The following is a 25,628-nucleotide window of genomic DNA, read 5'->3' as shown; positions in this document are numbered from 1 at the left end:
ATTGCACAGTAAATAATTTATCTATAGGCAAGCATATCTAGAAGCATGAGGATCAAAACAAAACTATCCATTTGCAGCTCCTTCCACAATTATTGCATATTTTTATCAGACTCCAACTGTAGAATGTGTAGCTTTTTAATATTATATTATTATAAAAAAATTATAATAATCGGAATTAATCTTATTAATAACTCCAACAACAACAATAATCTTCAATTATGACCTATAACAATAATAACAAAAACAACATCAGTAGTAATAATTATATAACAGTTTTAATTTTTATGAATTAAATAACCTTGTATACAAATAGTCTCGGAATAAAATCAGGCTGCCAGAGCCTGTAGACTCCCCACGTATCGCACAGGACACGTTGAGACTGCCCGTAATCAGCACCTTAACAAAATGACACCGTCTGGTACGGTGCTATTAATATGCTCCAACTCCCATGATCCCCCAATTACGTGTAAATGAATGTATCCACATTAGGTTTCGGATCACTGTTAGTAATAATGAAAATTATTACACTTACTATTATACTAACAGTATGTAGTTTATCAAAATAATCACATAAGGATTTTTATTTATTTTGTACAAGAGTACAGTATCAGTTGATTGAAAAAGATGTTAGATATACACCATTACTATATCGAATATAGTATGTACAGTAGTTGTTTATGTTTTTTAAAATCATTATCACAATAATCAGAACACTATTTTTATTTATTTCGTACAGGAGTACATTTAGTTAATTCCAAAAAATGTCAAGATATATTATTATATTACTAGATTTAACATTTCAAAGACAATGTGTGTTTTGATGTAATCTTGAACAATAATATTTAGAATTGCAGTAACTTTTTATCAAGTTATTACAGTAGTTTTTAATTGAAAAATTATAATAAAGAAATATTTACTTTGCCAAATAAGAAACATTTCAAAAACAGAATCCATATTCTTTGCTTATTATCTTTGTCCTCACTATAAAATTTTCTTTGACCAAAAAAGTGTTGTATGCCCATATATAGTCATGATGTGCCCATATATGGTCATGTGATGTGATGTCATCATGACCATATTTAGGCATGTCACATGTTTCTGTCAAATAAAATATGACAGTCTGTTCAGGACTTTAGACATTGGCTGGATAAATCAAGAATATTGCTAAAAAGTTCAGTGAAGATTTAATTGTTTCAATTTGATAACTTCTTTGTGAAAAAATTTAAAGATTCAATTAATCATTTAAAGAGTTTTTCTGGATTTTACCACTAAGTATACAGTATTTGCCTTTAACCCTCAGTTAATCACACCAGGTCAGTATAAAAAAATTCTCAAATACCATTTACGAAACAGATTACAATTTTTAGGGGCCACTCTGTGTTATCTATTTTTTAATTAAATGTGGTTTGGTTTAGTCATCATTCTATGAACAGGGAATCTGACCTTTATGACGAATAGTTTGTTGTACTAATGATCCAATACGCTCACTCTTTGTTTCAATTAAGTCACAACTTTCCTTAAAAAGTTGTCAACAATCCACATGCAACGTTTGTTGGAATGTTCTTAATTCAAGATTCAAGCTTTCACTTTCAGCTATAAACAAACTTAATGAATTTCATATTGAAGCAATTTCAGATTCACACCTTTTAAAAATTATATATTTTCCCAGTTAATAATATTAAAATTGATTAAAATATCACGTTACCTGTAAAATACATTATTTTATCAGTTAGGAAAAATATTTAGTTTAAATCAATGCATAAATAAAAAAAAAACTTACACATTAACACTTGAATATGTTTAAAAAAGAAATTATATTAAATATTACACAATAATAGTAACAGGTATTAAACTTTATTAGGATTACCTACCTTTCTAGAATATATATCAACACATTCAGTTAGTAATCTCCTTCATAGCTATATCAATCACTTGTTCCATACTCTTCTAGATGTCTGACTGAGAAAACGGTGCGATTGAATCAGATATGAGCCGAGACTCAACCATTCTAGGTAAAAGGGAGGAAATTTAATTTACAATACGGAAAGGAAAGACAATGCATATTAACTATGAGGTAACCACTACCTTGTTTTTTAAACAATAATTTCAACACTGGAATAGGAATTTTAATATAATTAATATTTCTTACGAATGACATGAAGTGAAACAAGACAACTAAATTATAAAAGCTCTCTACATTATAATATTGCTGAGGGAAATTTTTGTTTTAAAATTAAAAACATAATTTTAATATTAACAAAATGAGATAAACCTTTATTATTACTATCAATTTCACAACATTACATATTCCTCTTTTTATTTCCCTTTTCAACCAATGACCTTGAGCTTCAATGGTGGCGCTAGCAGAGCAATTTTCCCCCTCTCTAACTGGCGACGTCCAACGTTACAAATTTGTCAGATCAAAATTAATAATTCGCCTATCCAAACAACGGTAGTTTGATTGCCAATCCCTAACACTATGATCTAAAAGAACAATTTGGACCACTATGGCTGCGTTCAGACCTCAGATATACGCCAGACGCATCCAACGTAATATTTGTATTCATAATTTGCGCATTTTATTTCTGTTTACATCTAGGCTTATTTTGATTGTTCAAATCCGGAGTTCAAAATCACTGATGCGTGACTGTCGTAAATCAGTGGCGTACGCTAATCTGGGGTCTGTTGCTGGATTACCACTGGATTAACGATACGCTAGCGTAAGTCGTTTCCTACCTCGGATTGTTTATTCCGAGACCCTGACCAAGGCTCTAGTCACGCCTTCGGTTCAGACCCCTCTGTCAGACCCCATCGGTAAATTTCTGGAGCCACTGCTGTTAAGCTCCATGCACAAGTTTCAATATATTCCTAAAATTTCCTAGCATTGATGTACTACTGTATCATTATAATTTAATGGAATACGTTTTTCCATAATGAGAAACATCTTTTTTATACCTTGTTTCGCAAACTATTGATTTAAAGATTGTCAGAGGAGAGCGCAAAAAAATAAAAATTTAATTTTTGTTTGCATATTTAGCAAACAGTTTTGCCATAAACATCCAGAGAAAATAAAAATAAATTGTTATTGGTGAATGTAAAAAGTGTAGTAATGGTATGGTTATAAATGCTTTAAATTTATATAATTAGGGAGAAATATACAAATCTATTTTTTGAGATTTCAAGGCAGTAGCGGGCATAATAGAAATAAAGAAAACCTTTTATTTTTTCCTAAACTTTCCCTATTTTTGTGGCAGTGGGTGCGCTATTTGGCCCAAAATTAAATTTTATTTTTATTTGAATTCATCGTCATTGGCTGGCAACGGGTCAATAAACAAGGTAAACAAAAAGTGTCGCCAGGGCAGTAATGCAAATGAAATCATTAAACATTAATGTGATAACAGTAGACATATTAAAAACATTGAGATAAAGCTTTATTATCAATAAACACATTATTTCACAACATTATTTCATCCTCTTATTTCCATTGTGAGCTAATCTGAGCTCCATACACAAGTTTCATTTTTTTTCAATTTTGTAGCATTGATGCACTAGTATTATAATTGCAACCAATTCTTTTTTCAGAGGATCACACAAGCAAATAAACTATCAATCCAGACGACAGGGTTTAGGCCTAGTATAGGAAAGAATGTACCTCAGGGAGAATAGCGACTCAATGTAAACAACTGTTTGTATCATCAATATATTGGAATACGTAATATTTAATTACTGTATAAATATTGACATGTGTACTATGAATGTAAATGATTCAATAAAAGATTGAAGGTTTACGGTACTGGCACCCAAATTATAAAAATAAAGCATTTAGGCCTAATTTCTAACTTTAAAAATTTAATATTATTTATAATACAAGACAAAAGGCAAACAATCATGGGTTGGATTGTTCCTGTTTCCCAACCAAAGATTTGATGCAAAGCAAACCAAGCCTGCAAGTAAAAACATACCAAGCTCTCACGCTTAAGGACCAAAATCTTGCGCATAAATGTAATATTGCCTATAATAAAAAAGATATGTAGAATTTGTAGCTCTCTTGCTAAATATTCATCATCTACTGTACTTAAAGTGGGATTGGTTTTGATACATTCCAACACAAATAAATGGTACACTACACCAGGGTGAAGTTTGGTTTGTTTTCTACTTAACTCTCATCCAATCGAATGGAGCTGCCTACAATATCACGGGCCAGGCACGATGCACAGGTTACAGTTTTCTGGCAGAGTAAATCATGTCAGATACAAATTTCTCAGAGAATTTTACAATCAAGTAGAGATAATATTATTTTTTCTGATGTCTCTTTCATTATTACAGAATTATCATATAATTTTACTTTCTTTATTGGTATCGCATGTATTCTTCAGTAAAAATTTAAATATGTCTCTTAATAGTTTTTCGATCAAATCAGATAAAACTAGCCGCATCAATAGGATCAAAGAACACACTGCCAGCTGCCACGTGCGCAGCTCACATCAGTGGGATATAGGTACCTTCGATCGTGGACAACAGAAATACGCATTCTCAACAGATTTTCGGTTGTAAAAATACAACCCTAAAGTAGCAACGAATACATTCACCGTGTATCTTGGGGAAAACAATTTTTTTTTCGGGGGGGGGGGAAGGAGTGGGCATGTCCCGGACACTCTCCCCTCGGGAGGGGTTCTTATAATTAAAACAAAAGTCTCACGCAAATTAGGCCCTAGGCCTAGGTCGAACTTGTCATGGCATGTACATACAGTACCTGTAGGCCTATATTATAAAAATAGTCTCCATACAAAAGAAGGCAGTATACTTAATTCAGTCTCATTAACAAATGAACACATACCCACAATATATTATTTAGGAGGATGGTCTCATAGCATTCAGTTGGGCCTCTTGTCTAGTCTAGGCTAGACTAGGACTCGTCGAGGAGAAAGGAGGTTTGAGTAAAGTGGCCACTGAGCTCCTGACAACTGCATTGACAGGTAGTAGTACCGTACCGACCGCCACCATGAGATGAGCTGCATACCCGCAGTCCATGGATCGCACCTGACCGATGGCAGATGCCTTTACCCACACCATTATTAACATTTTTAGCACTACTCGTCATACTTCCCGTGTGTAACTTCCTGAATCTAATAAAGTAGACCCTTAGGGCTAGGCTTAGGTGGTTTACCCATATATGAGCATGGTGATGTCGTCACACACATATATATATGCATGATGATATCATATCACACATATAATTGTTTGGATGGTGTCATATCAACTGGTAACTTACAAGTATGTGTCACACAACCAGTGCCACCGAGAGGGAAGGGCACGGGAAAAGATCCCCGGGGCCCAAGCTTACCAGGGGCCCATAGAAATGATACTATCATGGGACCCCCAAATAAAGATGTGTATAAGAGACAGGTCCTACATTGGTGGTTATTATTATTAAATCGAAGTAAATAATGGATTTTCCTTAAAATTCATTCAAGTATTCGTGTATGTATGGCATTAGAAGAGATGGAGAATAAACCCATTGTAACATGTATGTTGAATTTTACTTCTCTCCTCAATTGAAATATTTTTAAAATAATCACTGTATGCTAGGCTTGGGTTTCACGGGTGGCCTAGGCCTACATGGAAATCTAACAAACAAAGGGAACGCCTAGGCTCCGCCTTTTGACGATACGATTTTGAAAGGAAGTGATCATCTTGTACTTTGCTCACAAACACAATCATTCAAGAATATATTCATCACCTTGTTGGGGTGCTAGGCCTATATAGACTTAGTAAAATTGTTATGTTATGTATTATAATAAGGACCAGCATTCTAAGTTAGCAATAACTCAATTTAAAGGTTAGGTTTTGAGTGCACCCTCATTAAATCATCATAATTCTTAAAAATGCTGTGTAAACAACTGGCATTTTTTATGACTCATATTGTACACTGGCTTTATTAGATACTGTCTCTTTGCTTAATACATTATGATGGCTTGAATTTAGTAAATTAATTTTGAGTTAAAATATTCTACAAACAGGTCATGGAGAGCAGGAGCTGTTTAAGTCGATTCATCCTGAGTTAATACAGAGTCTACCAAGAGATCCTGTTGAGTGGCGCAGGTAACAGTAGTATTCAAAGATGTGCTTTCTGTCATGATCTAAAAGTACAAGTTTTTTTTTTTATTTATTTTCATAAATTCGTTGTATACGAGGTATAGGTAAGGACGTTACTCCCAATAACCATCTACAACACATACTCATTTCATATTTGAAATAGGATGAATGAAAACTGGCTTTAGAAAAAGATTTATTCATGTTTTATCATTTTTCAGATCATATGGCCGTGCCCCTAAGACCATATCAGTGGATGTGCAATTTGTGCCGTTTTCAATAGATATCTTGCAGTATGAGGGCAGTAGACAGTTGTTACATCAGTCTTTCTTCCATTTATACTGGACCGAATGCCCTGTAAGAAACTTCCATTTTATGCAATGATTACAAAATTTAATTAGTAGCAGAACATGGGTATATTTAGTAGGTTTGAATATTTCAAGTTGGTACAATACTGACGTTTTCTATTATAGTTGTTTTTTGTTGATGATTTATTCAAAAAAAGGTGTGCTGAACATAGATCTGCTAAAAAAAAAATTTTTTTAGCAGATTTTGAACATGTTTAAGTTTCTAAACCTCCCTGGACCAAGTAAAAATTAAAAAGCTGTGTGTGCCTATAAAAAAAAAAGTAACTGATTTGTGTCACTCACCAACATTCTTTTTTCACTATTTGTTTAGGACGTTGATGCGTACAAGATTGTTGTCAAAGAAGAAATTTCAAAGTGGCAACAAACGCTGAAGGAAAAGAACATCTCTGATTGGATGATAGTTCTGGTGGAAGCAAGCAATCCTAAGCGAGGGCAGAAGACTAAATTGCTGCCTCGAACTTCGGTGTTTGACAAAATAAAAAATGACTTTTGCAGTAAACAATCAGATAGGCAAGTTAAAAATGAATTTAGAGTAATTGGTGATAATAGTGACGTGGCAGGGGTGGTGACGGTGACAATCATGATCATGATCACAATGATAGTGGCAGTGAAGATAAACATATTGATAATGAGTTTCTCTTTGTTGCTGCGACTTGCATTGGATTGTGGGTATTTATTCTCATCTTACAGTGACATATTTAGCACGTACAACATGGAAATGATATTCTGATTAAATCTTGTGCACCTTAGCTTGAAGGGTCTATGAAACAATTGCACAGTTACATAGTTTCATTAAAAAACTTTTCATTTCTCTATAGATGTATAGTTTTGCATGAACCTAATAATCCAGTACCATCAGTGAGGTCACAGGAATCATGGACGGTGTTCTTGGGTCGTCTTCGTCAGCTCATACTGACGTCATACAACCGTAATTTAGGAAAGTTCGAGGAAAAAATGCGAGCAGAACGTGAGCGACGAAATGAGCCTGGCTGGGATTTCAACCAGTACTTCCTTTTACAGGTTTGTTTTATTTATTGATATAGAAATCAGTGTAATTCAGCAATCCCAAATTTTTATTAATTAATATTGTCCAGTAAGTACATAGATGATTTGATAAAATTTGATGTACTATAAATGCAGTGTTGGTATAAAGTATGTTATTGAATTTGGCCCTATAAATTTAGTTCTCTATATTATTGAATATGACAAATGGAAAAGGTAGTTAAGATTATAGGAACAGAATGTGAATCTCGTTGTGCACTATCAAATATTACTGTATATGACAAATATCTGTGGTTTACCCATATATGAGCATGGTGATGTCGTCACACACATATATATATGCATGATGATATCATATCACACATATAATTGTTTGGATGGTGTCATATCAACTGGTAACTTACAAGTATGTGTCACACAACCAGTGCCACCGAGAGGGAAGGGCACGGGAAAAGATCCCCGGGGCCCAAGCTTACCAGGGGCCCATAGAAATGATACTATCATGGGACCCCCAAATAATGGCCCTCAAGGTTGACAGAAAACAAGAATTGTGTTGCACCTTTGGTGCAATTATTGGCGCGCCCCTGTTACAGTTTCCCCTCTTGGCGGCCCTGCACATAACACATGATAGTGTGGATAGAGCTATATAACTAACATATTAGGCAGTTTTCGCCGCACTACCTAATATTACCATATATGTATTTACAGGAAGAGCTTGCATTTGTGTACGAGATGCTACGGCAATATGATGAAGCGTTAGTGCAATATGATGAACTTGATGCACTTTTCTCTCAGTTTGTCATCAACTCACAAGCTGCTAGTAAGTACACTCCTAAAGGAGGCATTTCCAACAGATCAGAGGAAAATAAAAATGAATTTTATTAACAGTAATATGTATTCTCACTGTAAATAATCAAAACATATATACTGTCTGTTAAAAACCTTAATTTAATTAAAACAATGAATTGCATATTTAAAAGGATCAAAATAATCTTTTGCGTCAAATAATAATCAGTTTTTACTGATATACTGAGGTTTTGTTTGAAAAAACTTTTACTACAGACATACTTTTTATTATCGTTATTATTATTTGTCCTAAAGCTCTTTATTTTAATTTTCTAACAGAAGCACCTGAGTGGCTGAACAACTTCAATGGTAATTGCACACGATGGGATGGTTTGGATTTATCTCGTCCTATAAATCAGCAAATTAGAGAGCTAATAAAAACGGGTAAACCAACTCTGCTGGACATTAGAAACTACCTGTTCTCTCGTCAATGCGTCCTTCTGCTGTTTCTCAATCGACCACTTGAAGTGGCCAATAGGACGATAGCTTTCCTTCATAACTGTGTTCAAGAGTTGAGGATACTTGAGGTAATTAATGTACATAGTTTTTATACTAAAAATTAAGAAACTTCTATTATTTAACTTTTGACCAAGGATTAATTTTAATCAAGTATTTAGAGCTTGGTTATAAAAAATTTTCAAAATTTTTTGTCAGATTGCTTTAAGAGCCTCATAGGAGATAAGTTGACTAAACTTGTTTGAACCATTTTGACTTTAATTTATATTTCTTATATACAGTATGTTGAAGTTATACATGATAATTGTATGAAATAACATGCTTGGCTTCCAATCATGTCAACCAAATTCTTACAGATTACCATGCCAACAGGAAGCGTTGATTGCTGGGTGTTGTTGAGCAGCTTAGAGATTCTGGACATGTGTGAGAAGAGAGCTTCGGGTAACTACCGCGAGTCCTATTCATACTATAGTGCAAGTTTACGAGCCTATGCTCAGAGTAAGGTATGAAAAGCTCCTTGAAACCTTTATCCATACTTCAAAATATATCAATCATACTGTGGAATTTATTGGATAATGTTTGTGTTGTTGGCGTTTAGTACTATGCTTTCGGTTGGAAGTGGTGACTATTCTATATTGACTTAAAATTGATGAAGCACCTATTAAAATGTTAAAGTTAATTGCCACCATGGAGAAAATTTAAAAAAAATAACAGATAGACAAATTTATTTACAAAAAGAAATGTCTAAAGACAAGTGAGAAATTGTTCAAAACCAGATATAGGCCTATATAGTTTACCTAGATATGTACTTTTATGTATCATAAATCACAACAGTAAGTTCTATTTAATTAACAAGATTATGCCTACCAAAATCTCTCTTTTTTTCAGTTGCATCAGCTAGGCCTACTTTGTGGTTTAATGCCAGATACAGAACCAACTTCGGAGCAGCTTAACATGGTGGTTGAATTGCTATCTGGGATGGGACACCTTCAGCCGCTCCAGTCTAAAAAGTACAACTCTCAGCAAAAATTAAGAGAGGCACTAAGTTCTAAAGAAGCTTTCCAGAAAACATATTTAGTAAGTAACAACTTGGTTTATTGTTACTGTAACTAAATGTTCATCTTCTACAGTACCTTTAGGTATCAAAATACAAATCTATCATATATATATCTATAATCTATTTTTTTATAGGAATTGTCAGAAATTGCCATGGGAACTTTTAAACATATTGGGAGGCAACGCTCGGCAAAGATGATGGGCAAGCATCTAGCCTCCTTTTATATGTAAGTTACAAATACATTTTTATTAATTATATTTCAATAATCTGTTAAAACGTCTGTAGTTTGTGGCATTGACTGTCTATATCATCAGTAAATAATAAAGCAAAATCAACAAATTGTAATTTTAATATTTTATTGAATTCGGCTCACATCACGAACTAACACAATTAAATTCAATTGTGTTAGTTCGTGAAATCAAAAAAGCGCGTCAAAATACGCGCTGTTGTTGTTAAGGACTTTTTGTGTGGTAAAGAACACAAAATTACTTGACAACCAATACGCGCTCGTTTTGACGCGCTACTGTGATTTAACGAACTAACACAATCTACTTTGATTGTGTTAGTTCGTGACGAATTGTACGTCTTTACTTAATTAAACATCTTTGATTAATTAATTTATATCTTTACAGGAAGAGAGGAGAAGCAGCCAAAGCTGAGGGATTTCTATCGGATGCTTTAAAGGTTTACGTGAAGGAGGGCTGGAAGAGTATAGCGATTGATACACGTAAAGAACTAGCAAAATGCCAAAAGACAATGGGAAATACAAACAAATATCCTTTAATTTTGGAACTAAATATTTTAAGTTAGCAAAATTTAAGCCATTCACCAACAAACAGAGTGCTGTATAACTACTGTACTTAAAAAGTTATAGCCTGTTACCTTGCCAGACTATGCCTGTAACCAAGATTCCTCAAGGAGCAAGTAACTGTGACAGCCAGAGTTTCAGAGGGAGACTAGATGTCCTGAAACTCTGGCTCTCCTACCCTAGGGTCAACTAAAAAAGCTTTGATGGGGTCCAGGGACAAAAGCCCTTGAGCTGAAACATTGTAGCATGTAAACAGTGAATTTTAAGCATAATTTTTATGGTATTTGATGCAACGCTGAGGAAGGATGGTTTTGTTTATTCAAGAGGCTTTGATTGAAAAAGCGGGTTTTAGTTATTGGCCTGCTTGCCTATTAGACACTTCACTTTAATTGCTTCGTCCTTCAGATTGAACATTAAGCTGACAGTACACTCTACATTATGGATCTATGCTCTACTGTATCTATTAAAAAAAGGGGTTTTAGAAATTAATTTTTTAACAATATGTTCTTAACTGTGTCATACATATGTTAAATCATGCGCTGTACTTGCCAGTGAGATGGGGATATCTAAAGCTGATAAAGAATATTTCTTTAATGAAATGATGGAGGCTGCCGAGAAGCTAAACGATGCTGAGGATGCAGGTGAGTCTAGTTGCTGTAAAAGGATTGTGTCTTTATTTATTTTCAAATGCCTAAAAAAACACAAACAATTTAGGCAGATGGAGAGCTTACACAGATACAAGGTACATTAATTGCTATTCCCAGAGAGATTAAACATTATTAATGATAAATATAAAACAAAGGTAAAACAAGGAACCATGAATAACTTCTCAGCAATCCAATACATAAAAATATAAATGAAATTCCTAAATTACTCAGTTTTGTCAGCATTTTCATGCAAAGAGGGAGAGAATTCTGAGCTACAGATAATCTGTTTAAAAAAAATAAAAATTTATGTACAGTATATCAATTAAAAAACAGAAAATTTAATAATTAAAATATGATGTAGCAGTAAGGCTTTTGGTTTTGATATTAAAATTGTGCTTGGTATTTAAAAAGTAAAATTATAATAATAATATAACTAATTCATTATGATTGTTATTAATTTTACGGAAATTTGTTACAGATTGTACAATTGGAAATGCTAAATTGGTTAACATAGTTAAGGCACAGGATGATATGGTAGAAGGTAATAACTATGAAAAGTTACTGTATGGTAGCAAGTAGCAGCTAACCATGGTGGTGGTAGTAATGGTTTTGGTAATGGTAGTAGCAATTGGTGATTGTAATGATGGTAATACAGTAACAACATACTCTATAAGGTTGTAGTACCCAAATGGTGTTTAATACATTTAATTACATATAGCACTTTTTGTTCTTCTTATAGAAAGTAACAAAATGTCATTGGAAGAGGTTTTTACCATTGAATCAATGAATATCACTCCCTCTGATGGTAAATTAACACACGGACAGGAGGCAAAAGTGACCATCTGCATCAGAAGTAGATTTCCTGAACCAGTCACGGTCGACCAAATGGTATTCTCCTTAAGCTCCGACCCAATCGACAAGTCACCCATGCCAACTTCTCAGAAGTTATTCCCAGGGAAGGTGTCCTCCCTGAAGCAAGAAGCTTTTGCATTTGAGGAGGAGGTTCGTGTCTGTGATGGTAAGGAGGAGGTGGAGGCCAGTAGCTTCTTGTGTGTAAATGCACAGAAGGCCTTGCAACGTGAGGATAGCTCATCTTCACTGATACTCAAGGAATTGGATCTGCAGTATAAAGACTACAAAATCAAAGTAGATCACGAGAGTACAGTTCTGGAACCAGGAAACAACACTTTAAATTTCACATTTGAGGTAGGATATCCTGAAGTAAAATTTTACGTGGAGGAAGATTTTCAAATTGTATATAATCCCTTTTCAAATGTTCTCTGTCATATGCATGCCCACTGTAAATATTGTCACCAAGGTAAATATCATAATTGCAAACCACTGCTTTTACTTTGCAATTAGGACATTTACCTTGGTTGTGACAATATTTACAGTGGGCATGCAGATGAGAAAGAACAGTTTAAAAGGTAAATGTCCTAATTGCAAACCACTGCTTTTACTTTGACACTCAAATTTATAATTTATAGTTGAAACAATTAAATATTTCTGTATCCTTCACCACTTTTGTTTTTATGTGTGAGTCATTGTCAAAAAGGTTGTGGTTTCGCCTGTCAACCTTGGTGTTGGGTTGAAAAATTCTATGTTTGCCCCTCTCCACCAAAGAATATAAATTGGTACTGGCATCATAGCGAAGGTATAACGGACTTCGGTTGGAGGAGTGGCAAATCCCCACAGCATTGCATAGTCTGGCCCAAACACAAAGAAATGAGAGATGGCTACTTTTTCCAACTCAGAGTTAAGTTTCAACATTACCTTTTAAAATTTTAACTTTGATGTACGTTTTTTTTTTTAAAGGCTAGGGAGAATGGTAAGATAGAAGGGCAACAGCTGTGGTTAAAAATCAAAGGTCTAGAGTTAATACTTCCAAGGTTGACCTTTGACACAAGATTCATAGTGAACACCCAGGAGCCAATGGTTGTCATATCAGCAAATAATAGTAAGTTGCATCCATCTCTGTGGTTGGCTTTGATGCCTTCCACAAAACCATGCACACCTCATTTTTATGCATGTACAACTGATGATTTTATGGTATGTTTTAACATTTATTTATTGTAATTAGGATTTATGTATTTATGTACATGTCTATGTAATACTTGTCTGATTCAGATCACTCCCTACTGGCTGGAGTTCCCCAAGATCTGAAGCTCTTCATATCAACAGGATATTACAGCATCAAATCATGTGATGCAATTTCCATCCAGACCATTGGTCAGCTTGAGATTCTAAAGTTGGAGGAATCAGCATACAACATTATGCCATGCAGCAAAGGTGCTGATGTCAACCTGCCAGAAACGGCTGCATATAGTGAAGTTGAGCTGGCTATGATCGTGCGGGCACCTCTAGCAACAGTAGGAGCAGGGAACATGAATAATGATGAAACATGCCAATTGGAACAAAAGGTAATAATAAGATTGGCACCTACACTCTTCCTCTTACCCAAGCCCTTCACCCCTCCTCTTTCTCCACCCTTCCCGACAGGGCTGCTTAGCTGTTGGCCATATATGTTTTAACATAGGCCACCGGGCGACTGTGAAGCCATCAGTTAAGTCCTGTACACACTGCACTATCAAGATCCCTGCGACACTTATGGGTGTGATATGATATAAGATAATACTCACTGAAAATTTTGTAGTGTGAACAAAACTTTCAGATGAGAACAAATACATTTCTCCCCGATCAGTTGTATGAGGTTCATATAATCAAACATTTAAACAATAATTATACCCATCCTTAATTTTCATTTGCTTTTTTTATGCCAACTAATTGTTACCAATTAATGTTTTAAGATGACATTATGGTGTCCTTGGGCTGAGACCGTAGTCTCCACCCTGAGTTTCCAGCAACCATTCAGGATAAGCCATCACCTTAGGACTGCTGGCAAAAGGTAAACAAAATTAATATATTCAAGTATAAATTGAACATATCACAGTACAGAAATTGGATGAGATATGATAACAATTAGCATAACACATGCAAGGAAGTACCACCGGTATGGGCAAAACTGCAACCAGAATCTGATGTGGAAACAACAGTGTAAACGATTAATATAATACAGTATAAATATTATATAATATCACTGTGTACTTCACATGTGTATTATTTCTCTCAGCTATACATAAAACACAACCATGGGCTGGTTTTAACTACATTTTGCTACTTGTAATTCATGTATTGACATTTTTACTATACTAAACAGAAAATTCATTCAAGTTTCTGTGGAAAATTTGTGCTGTGCTAAGTTCCGGTTGACTGATCCGGAAATGAAGTCACTCGGCCAGACATCAGTCAAGTTGCAGAATTTGCATCCACTAACGGAAAAGGTTGGAAAAATAACTTTTGAAATGTTTGTCAATTATATAAATAAATGAGAAAATATTACCTCTCTTTCATGTTCGATCCCAATGGCCTTCCAATTACCAGTCAGTTGTTTTACCAACTTAGGCCTACTACTTATTTTCCTAATAAACACGTGTTATATACTATGCAATCATTTGAGGAATTAATTTTCTCTTTTTTTTTAAATTAAATTTCTGTAGCAAAGACAACACTAGTCATATTTTAGTAACCATGTTTAGAAGTGGTTCTGTTAAAGATGATAAAACATTCAAATATTCCAATAATAGACACTTCCAGGGCGTCAGTCAAACTTGACAACTAACCAATCAAAACAGGGCGAGAAATACGTGTGTGTAACACAAACACGTGATGTCCCACAAACGCACACATTTTACGCGATGCTAGAACGGAATCTCTCATGCCTGACCCTCCTACCTGGCGTCCTATGTTCTCTGCAAAAGTAGATTTGGCCAAATTGTGTTCCAGAAACTACTCAATGAGGTCACCTTAACTGCACACATGCGCAGATGACTTTTAGTGACATCATTACGTTCTACATCCTACCGTTGTTGTGCAATCGAAAACTCCCTGTTGTCGCATTGTGGGACCTTAGCAACAATATCCAAGTGGCGGGGCTTAGTGGAAAGGTCAATTAGCCTTGAACTACCAAGATTTGTTTGCATAGGTAATTACACTGGGAATTAAAAATTTGAAGAGAAAAACAATTCTGTTTCATTCATATATTTTCAATAAATTTTCATGTATGCTCATGTTGTAATATTAGGTGTTGCTGCCAACATGTACCATGTCCTACATGTGGCGCTTTGCTGTTAGTGACAACTTGCCTAGGGCTTTGGAATGCCAGTTTTCTATTCAATATGAGCTTATACATCCAGCACCACCCAGGGAGATGGCGCTACTACACACATATAGTTTCACTTTAGAGGACTTCACAGTAAGTGAACATTATTGATACTTCATTACTTAATATATTTTTGTGAGTTCACCATAGTATTTATTAAATAAATGTATGTGGGAATGATTACTATAATGGTTCATTTACCTTTTTTGAGACACTTCAAATAGTATTCCCATGTTTACATGTCATGATTTTTAATGAGCCAGCATTTATATAAGTGAGGGTACATATTTCACCACAACTAATCACTGAATGAGGTGTTGGGGATGTTTACATCCAAAAATGAATGAAAATCATGGGTTTCATGCTACTATTAATTTATACATACTGTATAGTCTTTCTATATTACAACCCAATGTAGACACAGTACATTGTCAGCTCTTCCGTGTCACCAAGCAGCAACGATGCAATGTGCCGGGCCGGGAAACTCTGCAATCTACAACTTCATGTTCAAGTGACTGGGGAGCATCTGGAAACGAATACACCACTCATGTATGAAGTGGTGACAGATTCCAATACGTGGGCTGTGTGTGGGAAAAATAACGGACTACTGAACATAGAGGAGAATTTGACTGAGGTGTCGTTGCAGGTGATACCACTGACCGCAGGCTACTTGCCACTGCCAGCTATCAAGCTTAGCAGGTATATGCAGCAGGATAGAAATCAAGGTAATACACTGAAAATGATATCTGAAGATACAGTACAACACACACATTTACACAAGTTCATTAGGTTTAGCAGATCTGATGGAATAATTGTCACTCTGAAAAATACTTAATACAATTAGGACTCATTATTTTACAGTGCAATAAGACTGTTGAACCACCTAGTGCATAGAGACCTGTATTGTGTGCTATATATACATCCCACCTGTTATATTTTGGATGTAAATCTACAACAAAACAATATTTCTAATATTATTATATGATAGAGCATTGCAAATATAATATATAATATATTGACTATGCATTCATACTGTAGTGAGGTTGTCCTTACCACAATCATGATTTGACTAATTATGAAAAGCATTTTAGTGCTTTGCTCTCTATCGGTGATCAAGTCATCTTAGAAGAGAACTACCACATTTTACATTTTTCCAAGTCAAAAACATTTTGATCATTTACTCATTGGAATATCGCTATTCTTTTTCAGATGCTCCTCCAACTAAGCTCACAATGACCAACGTTGATAATGACACATCAATAGAAGATGACAAATTTGACACACCTGATTGCTGCAATCAAAGCTTGCCATCGCTCCAGGCCTTCTCGCTTGGCCAGGTGTATCTCAAGAGCCATGCCATGCAGGTGCATGTGTTACCCGAGAACAATGAAAGCACAGTCAATATAGTACAGCCATAGCAATGTGCGTATTTACACTAAATGTTCATCTGTTGCTGAAGGGATTGTACTGTTGTTTACTGGATTTGATACATACTGTGTAATCTGAAGGTCTTGGGTTTGACCCTACACAATACACTCCATTACATCCACTGTCGCAAATGATTACCTATATAGTATCCAAGCCTGGTATAGAAACTTAGGTAAATTTAAAGTACAGTACTCCATTCCCTTTACCCTATATAGAGACTTTGTTAAATTGAGTATCCTGGGTCCCAAATGAATAGCAGTGCACTACCTCAAAACCTAAAGAAAAATTGGATATAAGCGTGCTAGCTTAGCTTAACCATAGGTCCACTGTGTGTGAGCACCTCCTGTCAATTGTGTAAGAGAAAGTGCCTGGGTGTTAGATCTGTGCATATTCCCTATAAGTCTCTGTGGTTTAATAGCGCAAGGTTGCAGGTTTGAATCATGAACACTTTATATACATATTTTATTTGCTATGATATTAATCTTAAAGATTTAATACAGTTTTAATTATTTATTTAAATTATGCATGTATTGTAAAAGCATGTTATTTTTCCTGTAAGAATATATTCAATAAAGTATATAATGTGATTATGTGTTATTTTTTTAAATTTTATTCAGGTATAAGAACACAAAAAAAGTCAGCAGTACAAGACTGAAACAACTGAATTTACAATATGAAAAACATATACAAATGACACAATTCAAAAATAATCTAAAAAAAAATACAATAACAAATTTACAATTCAGTAACCTATACAATATTAAATTTAATAAAGATAGAATAGATATAAAAATTATTTACAAAATTATTCAGATTATCAAAAACTTGCATTAATGTCACGGCATAAATGGCCATAACACGGCAATCAATATCAACATATGTAGTTGTATTTTGGTTCTATATCTGCTATGTGGCTTACAAGGATAAAGTGTGCTGTGGATGTTTCATTAATATATAATTCTCCATAGCAGGATACCGTACTCGCACAAATAAGCGCCAGGGTGCTTAAAATGTTTTGTGCCCACTTTTGTGGGGCGCCTATTCAAACAGGGCGCTTTTGAAAACAGATTATCACGCTTATGAATCACAAGATGTTTTAAACAATGAATAATTTATTCGAGAGGGGTGCTTATTCAAATGAGTAGGGTATATCTATTCAAAAGCACAATTATAACATTGAACCCTGGTGATGGGCTACACAGACATGTACAACCCTTTCCCCTCCCTAGGAGTTTTGCTATTAATTCAGCATCAGACATTGCATTTTAACACACTTGTATAACTGGTCCTGGTATAGTCATTTATAATGTGCCTCTTGAGGTTATAAAGCTCAGTTTTTTTCGCTGGTCATTGAGTCCATATGCTTTAAGTGTTGCTGCTGGTAATCAGCACAGCAGCAGGCAACCCCACCAGGTACCAATTTATACTCCTGGGTGGAGAGAAGCAATGCAGATAAAGTGCCTTGCTCAAGGACAAAGAACTGTTTCTGCTGCGCTAAACGCTTTCACACTATCCTTGGACAGTGGTGTGGAGAGGAATAGAAAGAGAAAGTACCCCAGTGCCAGGCACTAAAACAAGAGTTTTGTATAAACTTTTACTTAGACATCTACATAAATGCTGGTAATTTGCTCATGCAGGCTTCCCCAAACCCCAACTATTGCTCTTGGCAGATCTACTCTTGGTTGGAGAGAAATGAATGCTACTCGCGTTGGGCTCAAAGTGCAAAAAGAATGTTTAGTTTATACAAGTTGGTTGGAAATTGGCTGCCTTTGTTTTTTGTTTTAGGCAGTGAAAGGTGAACAACTTGCATGTTTAATTTCAGCATATAATGAATGTACTCCCACAAAATATCAAACATAATTAAAGTAGGCAGTGTTTTCTCATAAAAATAATAAACAATTCAATCAGCATTTCATAAAAAATATTTATTTTTTATTTACAAAATTACACATTATTATCATTTGATCTGAAGAATATTAGTAAAAAAGATATAAATTGAGGAGTAGGGTTCCAAATTGTTAACTGAAGCCACTTCATAAAGAATGCGATACGTAATTAGGTTCATGTGGATACAGCATCACCGTTTCCTTTTTTTTCATTGCAACATTGCCGAAGGACACAAGTGGAATTGCTGTCTCTTATACACATCTAGATAGATATCCCACTCTGTCTCTTATACACATCTAGATGTGTATAAGAGACAGCTTTCACACTATCCTTGGACAGTGGTGTGGAGAGGAATAGAAAGAGAAAGTACCCCAGTGCCAGGCACTAAAACAAGAGTTTTGTATAAACTTTTACTTAGACATCTACATAAATGCTGGTAATTTGCTCCTGCAGGCTTCCCCAAACCCCAACTATTGCTCTTGGCAGATCTACTCTTGGTTGGAGAGAAATGAATGCTACTCGCGTTGGGCTCAAAGTGCAAAAATAATGTTTAGTTTATACAAGTTGGTTGGAAATTGGCTGCCTTTGTTTTTTGTTTTAGGCAGTGAAAGGTGAACAACTTGCATGTTTGATTTCAGCATATAATGAATGTACTCCCACAAAATATCAAACATAATTAGAGTAGGCAGTGTTTTCTCATAAAAATAATAAACAATTCAATCAGCATTTCATAAAAAATATTCATTTTTTATTTACAAAAATTACACATTATTATCATTTGATCTGAAGATTATTAGTAAAAAAGATATAAATTGAGGAGTAGGGGTCCAAATTGTTAACTGAAGCCACTTCATAAAGAATGCGATACGTAATTAGGTTCATGTGGATACAGCATCACCGTTTCCTTTTTTTTCATTGCAACATTGCCGAAGGACACAAGTGGAATTGTATCTAGGGGGTAGTTAAAAATCACCTTATTTTGCAAATTAGCGCCCATCAACTAATCACCGAGCCCCCCCCCCCAACATCAGCACTATCAGCACTCCCATTTGAAGACGTCTAGATATCCCACTGGACCCCTGACTTCAAGGTTGGAACCACAAAGACTGTTGATCATCTCCCAATTGTCACGTTTATCATGATCGCCATAACAAGCCTCTAATCTTCAGTATCGGTGGATGTTTACTGGGCTTTGTGTCCTCGGGTAATTCTGTGATTCCTAAATAGTCCATTATCAGAGACACAAGTTGGTCAACCTGCCCTTCATTTGGGATCTCGTGCCAGAGCTTTAAGAGGAATGCTGGCAATGATTTAGGAAGATTTGCTAAAACTCGCTGAAAAGAGTCAAACTCTTTGTTCTGCTCGACAATATTCAAAAGCCAATACGAAAAGGCATTCCATTGTGGTGGTTTCTAAAACAAAAAGTAGATAAATTCAAAAGTTAAATATTTTGTTTCGTTTGATTATGTTTATTCGTTTCATTATCTTTAATGCAATTCATCGTTTATAAAGCATGGAAACCTATCACTGGTTTTGAGAGACAAGAGCTGAAGTCAATATCAAAAGATATAATAGCAAGCTGTTTAGACAAGACATTATTTTATACCTTGTTAATTTTTTCTTGTTATTTTTTTTTAAACATTAGAGGAGGGCGGAAATAAGGTAGAAATAAAATTTTGTTTTCTTATTCAGCAAATAGTTTTTAGAGAAAACAAAAATAAATTTTATTGATAAATGTGAACACTGCAGTAATGGTGGTTAAATGCATAATTAGATTGTATAATTAGAAAGAAATATACATCTTATATTTTTTAGATTTCTAGGTAGTGCCATTCATAATAAAAATAAAGAAAAACTATTTTTGTCCCCTGAAATTTCCATATTTTCGTGGCAGCGGGTTCACTAAACAAGGTATAAAAATGTCTTGCCTTTTAACTAGGTCACTGACACATTTATAGATCTAACTTAGGTTACTGCAAAATAGCTAATCAATAGATGGAGAACACATATTTAACATGCACCAAAGGATTAATTCTTTAATGTCAGCTGACCAAAAAATAATAGCTAGGTTGATGAATAAATTGCTGGGCTTTACCGACATACACTGCTGCGTTGTTGTACTCACCATTATCTTTGATAGATAAATATTCTCCCCTGAATCACCAAAGAAGTAATTGACAGAGATGCAGACATCAATAGAAGTGACCTGATGCCACCAGAATGCTGGAATAAACAACCTGAAAAAAGGCATAATGGGAAATTCAGACTGAACAAACTTCGGAGGATGGTGCTTGTATTCAAAGAGGGGCCAGAAATATGAAAGAAATCACTGAATCCATTCATTAACACTGAATTGAAATTCATATTATAATCATACTTATAATTTATATAATCTTGTAATTAGAATTATTGTCATTTTCCTGATCATATTCATTGCACTGTTTTCAACATCATCACTTTCTTCATCAGTATCCAGTGGCATATCCAGAGGGTGGCGAAAGACTTTCCATTTGATAACTTAACCATGAAATTTTTACCTGTTTACCATATGCATGGAGTGAGTGATGGTTGGCACTGAACCTTAAAAATAGGCCTAGGCTTTAGTAACAAACAATGAATTTGTTGGCTTATAATGGCCAAAATCTATTTTACTTGCACTTACATTTGTCCTGGATGTAACACACACTCATAACAAACAGCATTGCAGAAGTTTGGATGGTGTTTAAGGTCAGGGTCATCGCAGTTCACCTCTGCTTGGACAGTCTTGCCCTTTGACCCTAAAGGGTTTGGGTACATAGTTGTAAGATCACAGCCAAACAGTTTTACTCGCTTGCGACCTTTAAGCATCACCAGTAGACCGTCATCGGGATCAAAGTGGCAATATTCTGTAACAATACAAAACATTCATAAAACATGTTGTTTTCATTATAAAAATGATATTAGGTGTATTAGTGATAACATCCATGTGTAAATACCGCTTGACTGAACGTATATAACTGCAAATCCTAAAACCACATTCTTCTCAGGGAGCATTCAATAGTTATGTTCAGATGGCTTTTCATCTGAAGTAAAGTTACAACAGTTACGAATTTAAGCGCACGCTACTTACGATGAGTGTTCACATGATGCTAACCCAGAGCATAATGCTTTTTTACTTGTCAGCTATTTAAAAGCTTAAAATAACTCTGCAAATTTTCTGTAGTGATAATCGCTATTTCGTTGTCTCTCAACGTTGATCTTGCACACAAATTATTGAAATTGTAAACAATTATGAAAACATCATGTCTACCAAGGTTTACACATTACAGGAAGTGTTAGTTTAGCACTCATTTGTAGGTAATTATCTTTTGAAAAAATTGTAGGTCATAATAAATGTTGTACTTGCGTGCTCCAAAGAAAGTGCACCTACACGGCGCTACCCTGAGCGCTTACTTCTTACATTCCTTGTGTACATGGAAAAACACACTTACTCCAGAGATTGCTCAGGAGTAAATCATCTATAGTAAGGTAATACAAAGAGCGTCGTCATGGGCACTACCCAGGGCTTACGACAAGTAAACTGCAACATTAAAGCTAGTTCTAACTTGTCTGAACGTGCCTAATGATTTAATAGCTTTTTTTTTAACTCTAATCAAACAGCAACTAAATTCAATTGAGTATTTTCTGTACCGTAATGCCCCTTTCTTGCAATCCACATAAATGGGCCACCATGGACTTTACCAACATAACCTGGTATTGGCACATCTTTCTAAGAATAAATAAAAATAAGGCATATGAGCAGGTTATCAGTGCAGTAGCTCCAAAAAGGGAATGGGGTGTGATAGCTGCATACTCCTCACCCCTCCCAAATTGGGGAAGATGCACATCTTTAAGACAGTCAAGATTTTACTGAATATAAAATTTTGTATTTTCTGTAATAAAGATTGAAAAGGAGTCGTAAATATTTAAATCTTAACCAGGAATCTGGCATCTAAATTTGCCATAGTAAGAACAACTTGAAGGTTCAATCCAACTGGCTCTGCCCCCTTGATCCCAGTTGGTCCACCTGTGCAATCCTGGCTACAGCCCTGTAAATGCAAACTAAATATACAATTTCCTAAAAAATCGTGTTCAATGACTTCATATTTAATCTAATAAAATCTTGAAATTTACCAGTAAATCATATAAACAGATATACACAATGAGCAGATATAAAATTTCTGAAAAAACTTTTCACACAAACCTGAATTTGAGGAAAAGCTTTCTTGATATTCTGCACAGCTAGATAGGAATTTATAGAGCGGTTATTCTTGGCTTTGATGTCATTGATGTATTCTCGTAGCGTGCTTTCCCTTATCTTGTAAACCTTTCCAGCCTGAAGAGAAAAGAACCATACTGGCATTGATCACAGTTGCATATCTTCACATACTGTATTGTCACTTCATGAAAAAGAACACATATTTATGATCTTTCTTTTTAGGAAGCCAGTCTCAGTTTTTCAGTATTTCTAGTCAATTGTAACTATTATTATGTTAGTGCACATTATTGTTTGTTTTAATCTGAGGCAGGTAAATATTGTAATGGATCATGGATATATAAAAATAGGTAAACTATGGTTTTGAAGGCTATCTAATGAAGTTGATTACGACGTAATGGATGAACATTAACTAACCCTATAATCTGTTGAATTTGTATTTTGGCGAACAAATGTAACATTGTCCCCAGCCCGTTCACAAAGCAAATCAAGAGTCCAATTAGCCGCTGGCCACTTATCTGCTACATCTGTTATTACCACTGGAATGCCTGTAAAAAGCCATTAAGCATATGGCGTAAAGATAGATAATTAAAATTGTATCATTGTACAGTAGTTTGCTTGCAACTTTTTTTATAGCCAGAAATAAGCCATAAATTCTCTCACCATGAACCCACTAGACCAAGGCTCTTTGAATCCAACTCCGCGACTGTATCTGTGAGTGATAGACGATGCGACGCCATTTGCCGATTGTCGGTGGCAGTCTGAACTGATCGCCATTAAAAGTAGTCTGTTACGCGGGTGTCGTCGCATTGCGTTCTTTATAGAATCGACCGTCGTGTGCGGTGAGTGCCCAGCTTTAGTTCGGACCCCCTGTTGAACTTGAATTACAGACAAACGGGCCGAAAGACAATCGGGCCCAGGTCGATTGGGCCCATTTTCGGAACGCTTGGGCCCAGTTTGAAAGGGGGCCGGATCTTCCTGAAAATAGACCCGATAGCCTGAAGATAGGCCCATCGTCAGATAGACTGTAGGCAAAATAATTTCAACTCATGACTGTCGTTTGTATTTGTTGATGTTTGATACACTGAAATAAATAAATAAATAAATATATGATCATTTTAATTACGATTCTTAATATCTGTATGTTATATAAATTTAGAACGCAATAATGTCATGAATTAGAATGGAAGTGGCCCGATAGTCTACACAAGGTGGCACAATCATCTTGGCGTGGACCCTGATCGTCCACGCTAGTTGATCGTCTGGAAAAGGACCCGATCGTACTGGGCCTCATCGTCTTGTGGGACCGATTGTCTGTCACCCATTACACTTGCCTAATATCAAAGAGTATTTTAAAAAACCCCTGCTGTCTGTTCACTGTTTTGTCATTGTTGCAGCACCACTCACTCTGTCTGGGTTTATTTAGCCTAGCCTCCCTAAATACTATCCTGAATACTGTATATTGTACATTTACAGTACTAAGCACACTTACTACTATAGTGGCTATCACCCAACACGTATTTTAGAATAAAACGAGGCTAGGCCGTGAGTGCTCCACTCCAGACCTACATAATTAACCCACAGACAGCCAGGCATGCTGCACAAACATCATTACTGTATACCTACTGGGGTTGTAGGCCGAGTTCACTATCACGCCTAGCCTAGGCCACAGGATTAAACGTAGCCTAGTTCAGTATCGTTAGCATATTAAGCTAGGTCTATGTCTCAGTATACTTCAGGTTATGACAGAAACATTCCAAACCTTTGAGAAGAAAATTTTCTTTAAATACATCAACAGACGGTGCTGAAATATGTTCGATTTCAACAAACTTCTCATCCATGTTTTTTCCAGTCGTCAGTCATCCGTTACACAAGTAATCCGTCTATGGGCGGCGGAGGTATGAAACGCCAACATTGATTTGTGAAGATCAATTCAAAACATTGTCAAAAGCTTTCATTGAAATTTTGTTTACAAAATTAAACTGACTAGAAAACATTATAATCTTCGAAGTCGGTGTTTCAATTTCTCGCTGCCACCCAGGTAAGGACCTGGCGGGGTTGCCTGCTCAAGTGCGCTGATTACCAGCAGCAACTCTTAAAGCATGTGGGCCCAATGATCAGGGAAAATAACTGAGGTTTACAACCGCAAGGAAGAGGTTCATTAATGCCTATACCAGTACCAGCAACAGCCCATTTATAATGGCTGGGAAAGTCTGTATAAAAAGACTGGAAGTGCCCCACCCCACCCCACAGGCTTCACCCCTGCTGAATCACCACCGCAAGGACTCCAACACATCTTTAAACTTTTTGTGGGTTATCCTTGGTGTACCGAATAAATCCATTCCAATATTTTCTACGCCAGTTATTTATATAAAAATATATTGTACAATTCTCTTACCAAAAATAACGGTCGGTTCTTTCAAAGGTGTTTGGATGATGAAATGCTTGTCTTTTCCAAATAAATTACGCAATTTTCACCACGATGTCAGCATGCTTAATCGCATAAGACGATCTTCGAATTTTGCCAATGTTATTGGACACCAGTGAATGGTTTTGTTTATTTTACTAAAAGATATATTAATG

The 25,628-nt window shown here is 35.4% G+C and overlaps 3 protein-coding genes across 5 annotated transcripts in view; 1 reads left to right on the top strand and 2 right to left on the bottom strand.

The window, feature by feature from the left end:
- The window catches only part of LOC117119761 (leucine-rich repeat serine/threonine-protein kinase 1-like), a 60,970-nt gene extending 55,817 nt beyond the window's left edge, over positions 1–5,153 (bottom strand). For all 3 annotated transcript variants that reach the window (XM_033264635.1, XM_033264638.1, XM_033264639.1), the window contains exons 1-2: positions 4,838–5,153; positions 1,872–2,008 (exon numbers count right to left, since the gene is read on the bottom strand). The gene's annotated coding sequence lies outside the window, so the exon portion shown is untranslated. The remainder of the gene's footprint in view (positions 1–1,871; positions 2,009–4,837) is intronic.
- A 280-nt stretch (positions 5,154–5,433) lies between these two features.
- On the top strand, positions 5,434–17,514 carry LOC117119759 (trafficking protein particle complex subunit 10-like; the record flags this gene model as incomplete). Its single annotated transcript, XM_033264633.1, is given in 21 exon segments — positions 5,434–5,527; positions 6,021–6,102; positions 6,315–6,450; positions 6,772–6,971; positions 7,280–7,481; positions 8,172–8,283; positions 8,589–8,836; positions 9,122–9,268; positions 9,654–9,842; positions 9,957–10,048; positions 10,455–10,595; positions 11,153–11,271; positions 11,756–11,818; positions 12,017–12,483; positions 13,093–13,234; positions 13,405–13,697; positions 14,085–14,182; positions 14,495–14,618; positions 15,419–15,589; positions 15,915–16,221; positions 16,706–17,514. Coding segments are annotated over 21 exon segments (3,582 nt in total). The 3' UTR covers positions 16,915–17,514.
- Positions 17,515–19,155: 1,641 nt separating this feature from the next.
- On the bottom strand, positions 19,156–24,951 carry LOC117119760 (bifunctional peptidase and arginyl-hydroxylase JMJD5-like). The gene is made up of 7 exons (XM_033264634.1): positions 24,808–24,951; positions 23,463–23,593; positions 23,034–23,165; positions 22,481–22,559; positions 21,474–21,696; positions 20,937–21,048; positions 19,156–20,223 (listed from the first exon to the last, which is right to left on the bottom strand). Exons 1-7 carry the CDS (start codon positions 24,884–24,886, stop codon positions 19,948–19,950), a joined length of 1,032 nt encoding a protein of 343 aa, XP_033120525.1. The 5' UTR covers positions 24,887–24,951; the 3' UTR covers positions 19,156–19,947.
- Between the last annotated feature and the right edge of the window lie 677 nt (positions 24,952–25,628).

The sequence above is a fragment of the Anneissia japonica genome, unplaced genomic scaffold (genome assembly GCF_011630105.1).
Source record: "Anneissia japonica isolate Jap-2015-1 unplaced genomic scaffold, ASM1163010v1 scaffold11151_len745516_cov174, whole genome shotgun sequence".
Taxonomy (NCBI): domain Eukaryota; kingdom Metazoa; phylum Echinodermata; class Crinoidea; order Comatulida; family Comatulidae; genus Anneissia; species Anneissia japonica.
This window is presented reverse-complemented; position numbering and strand designations above follow the sequence as displayed.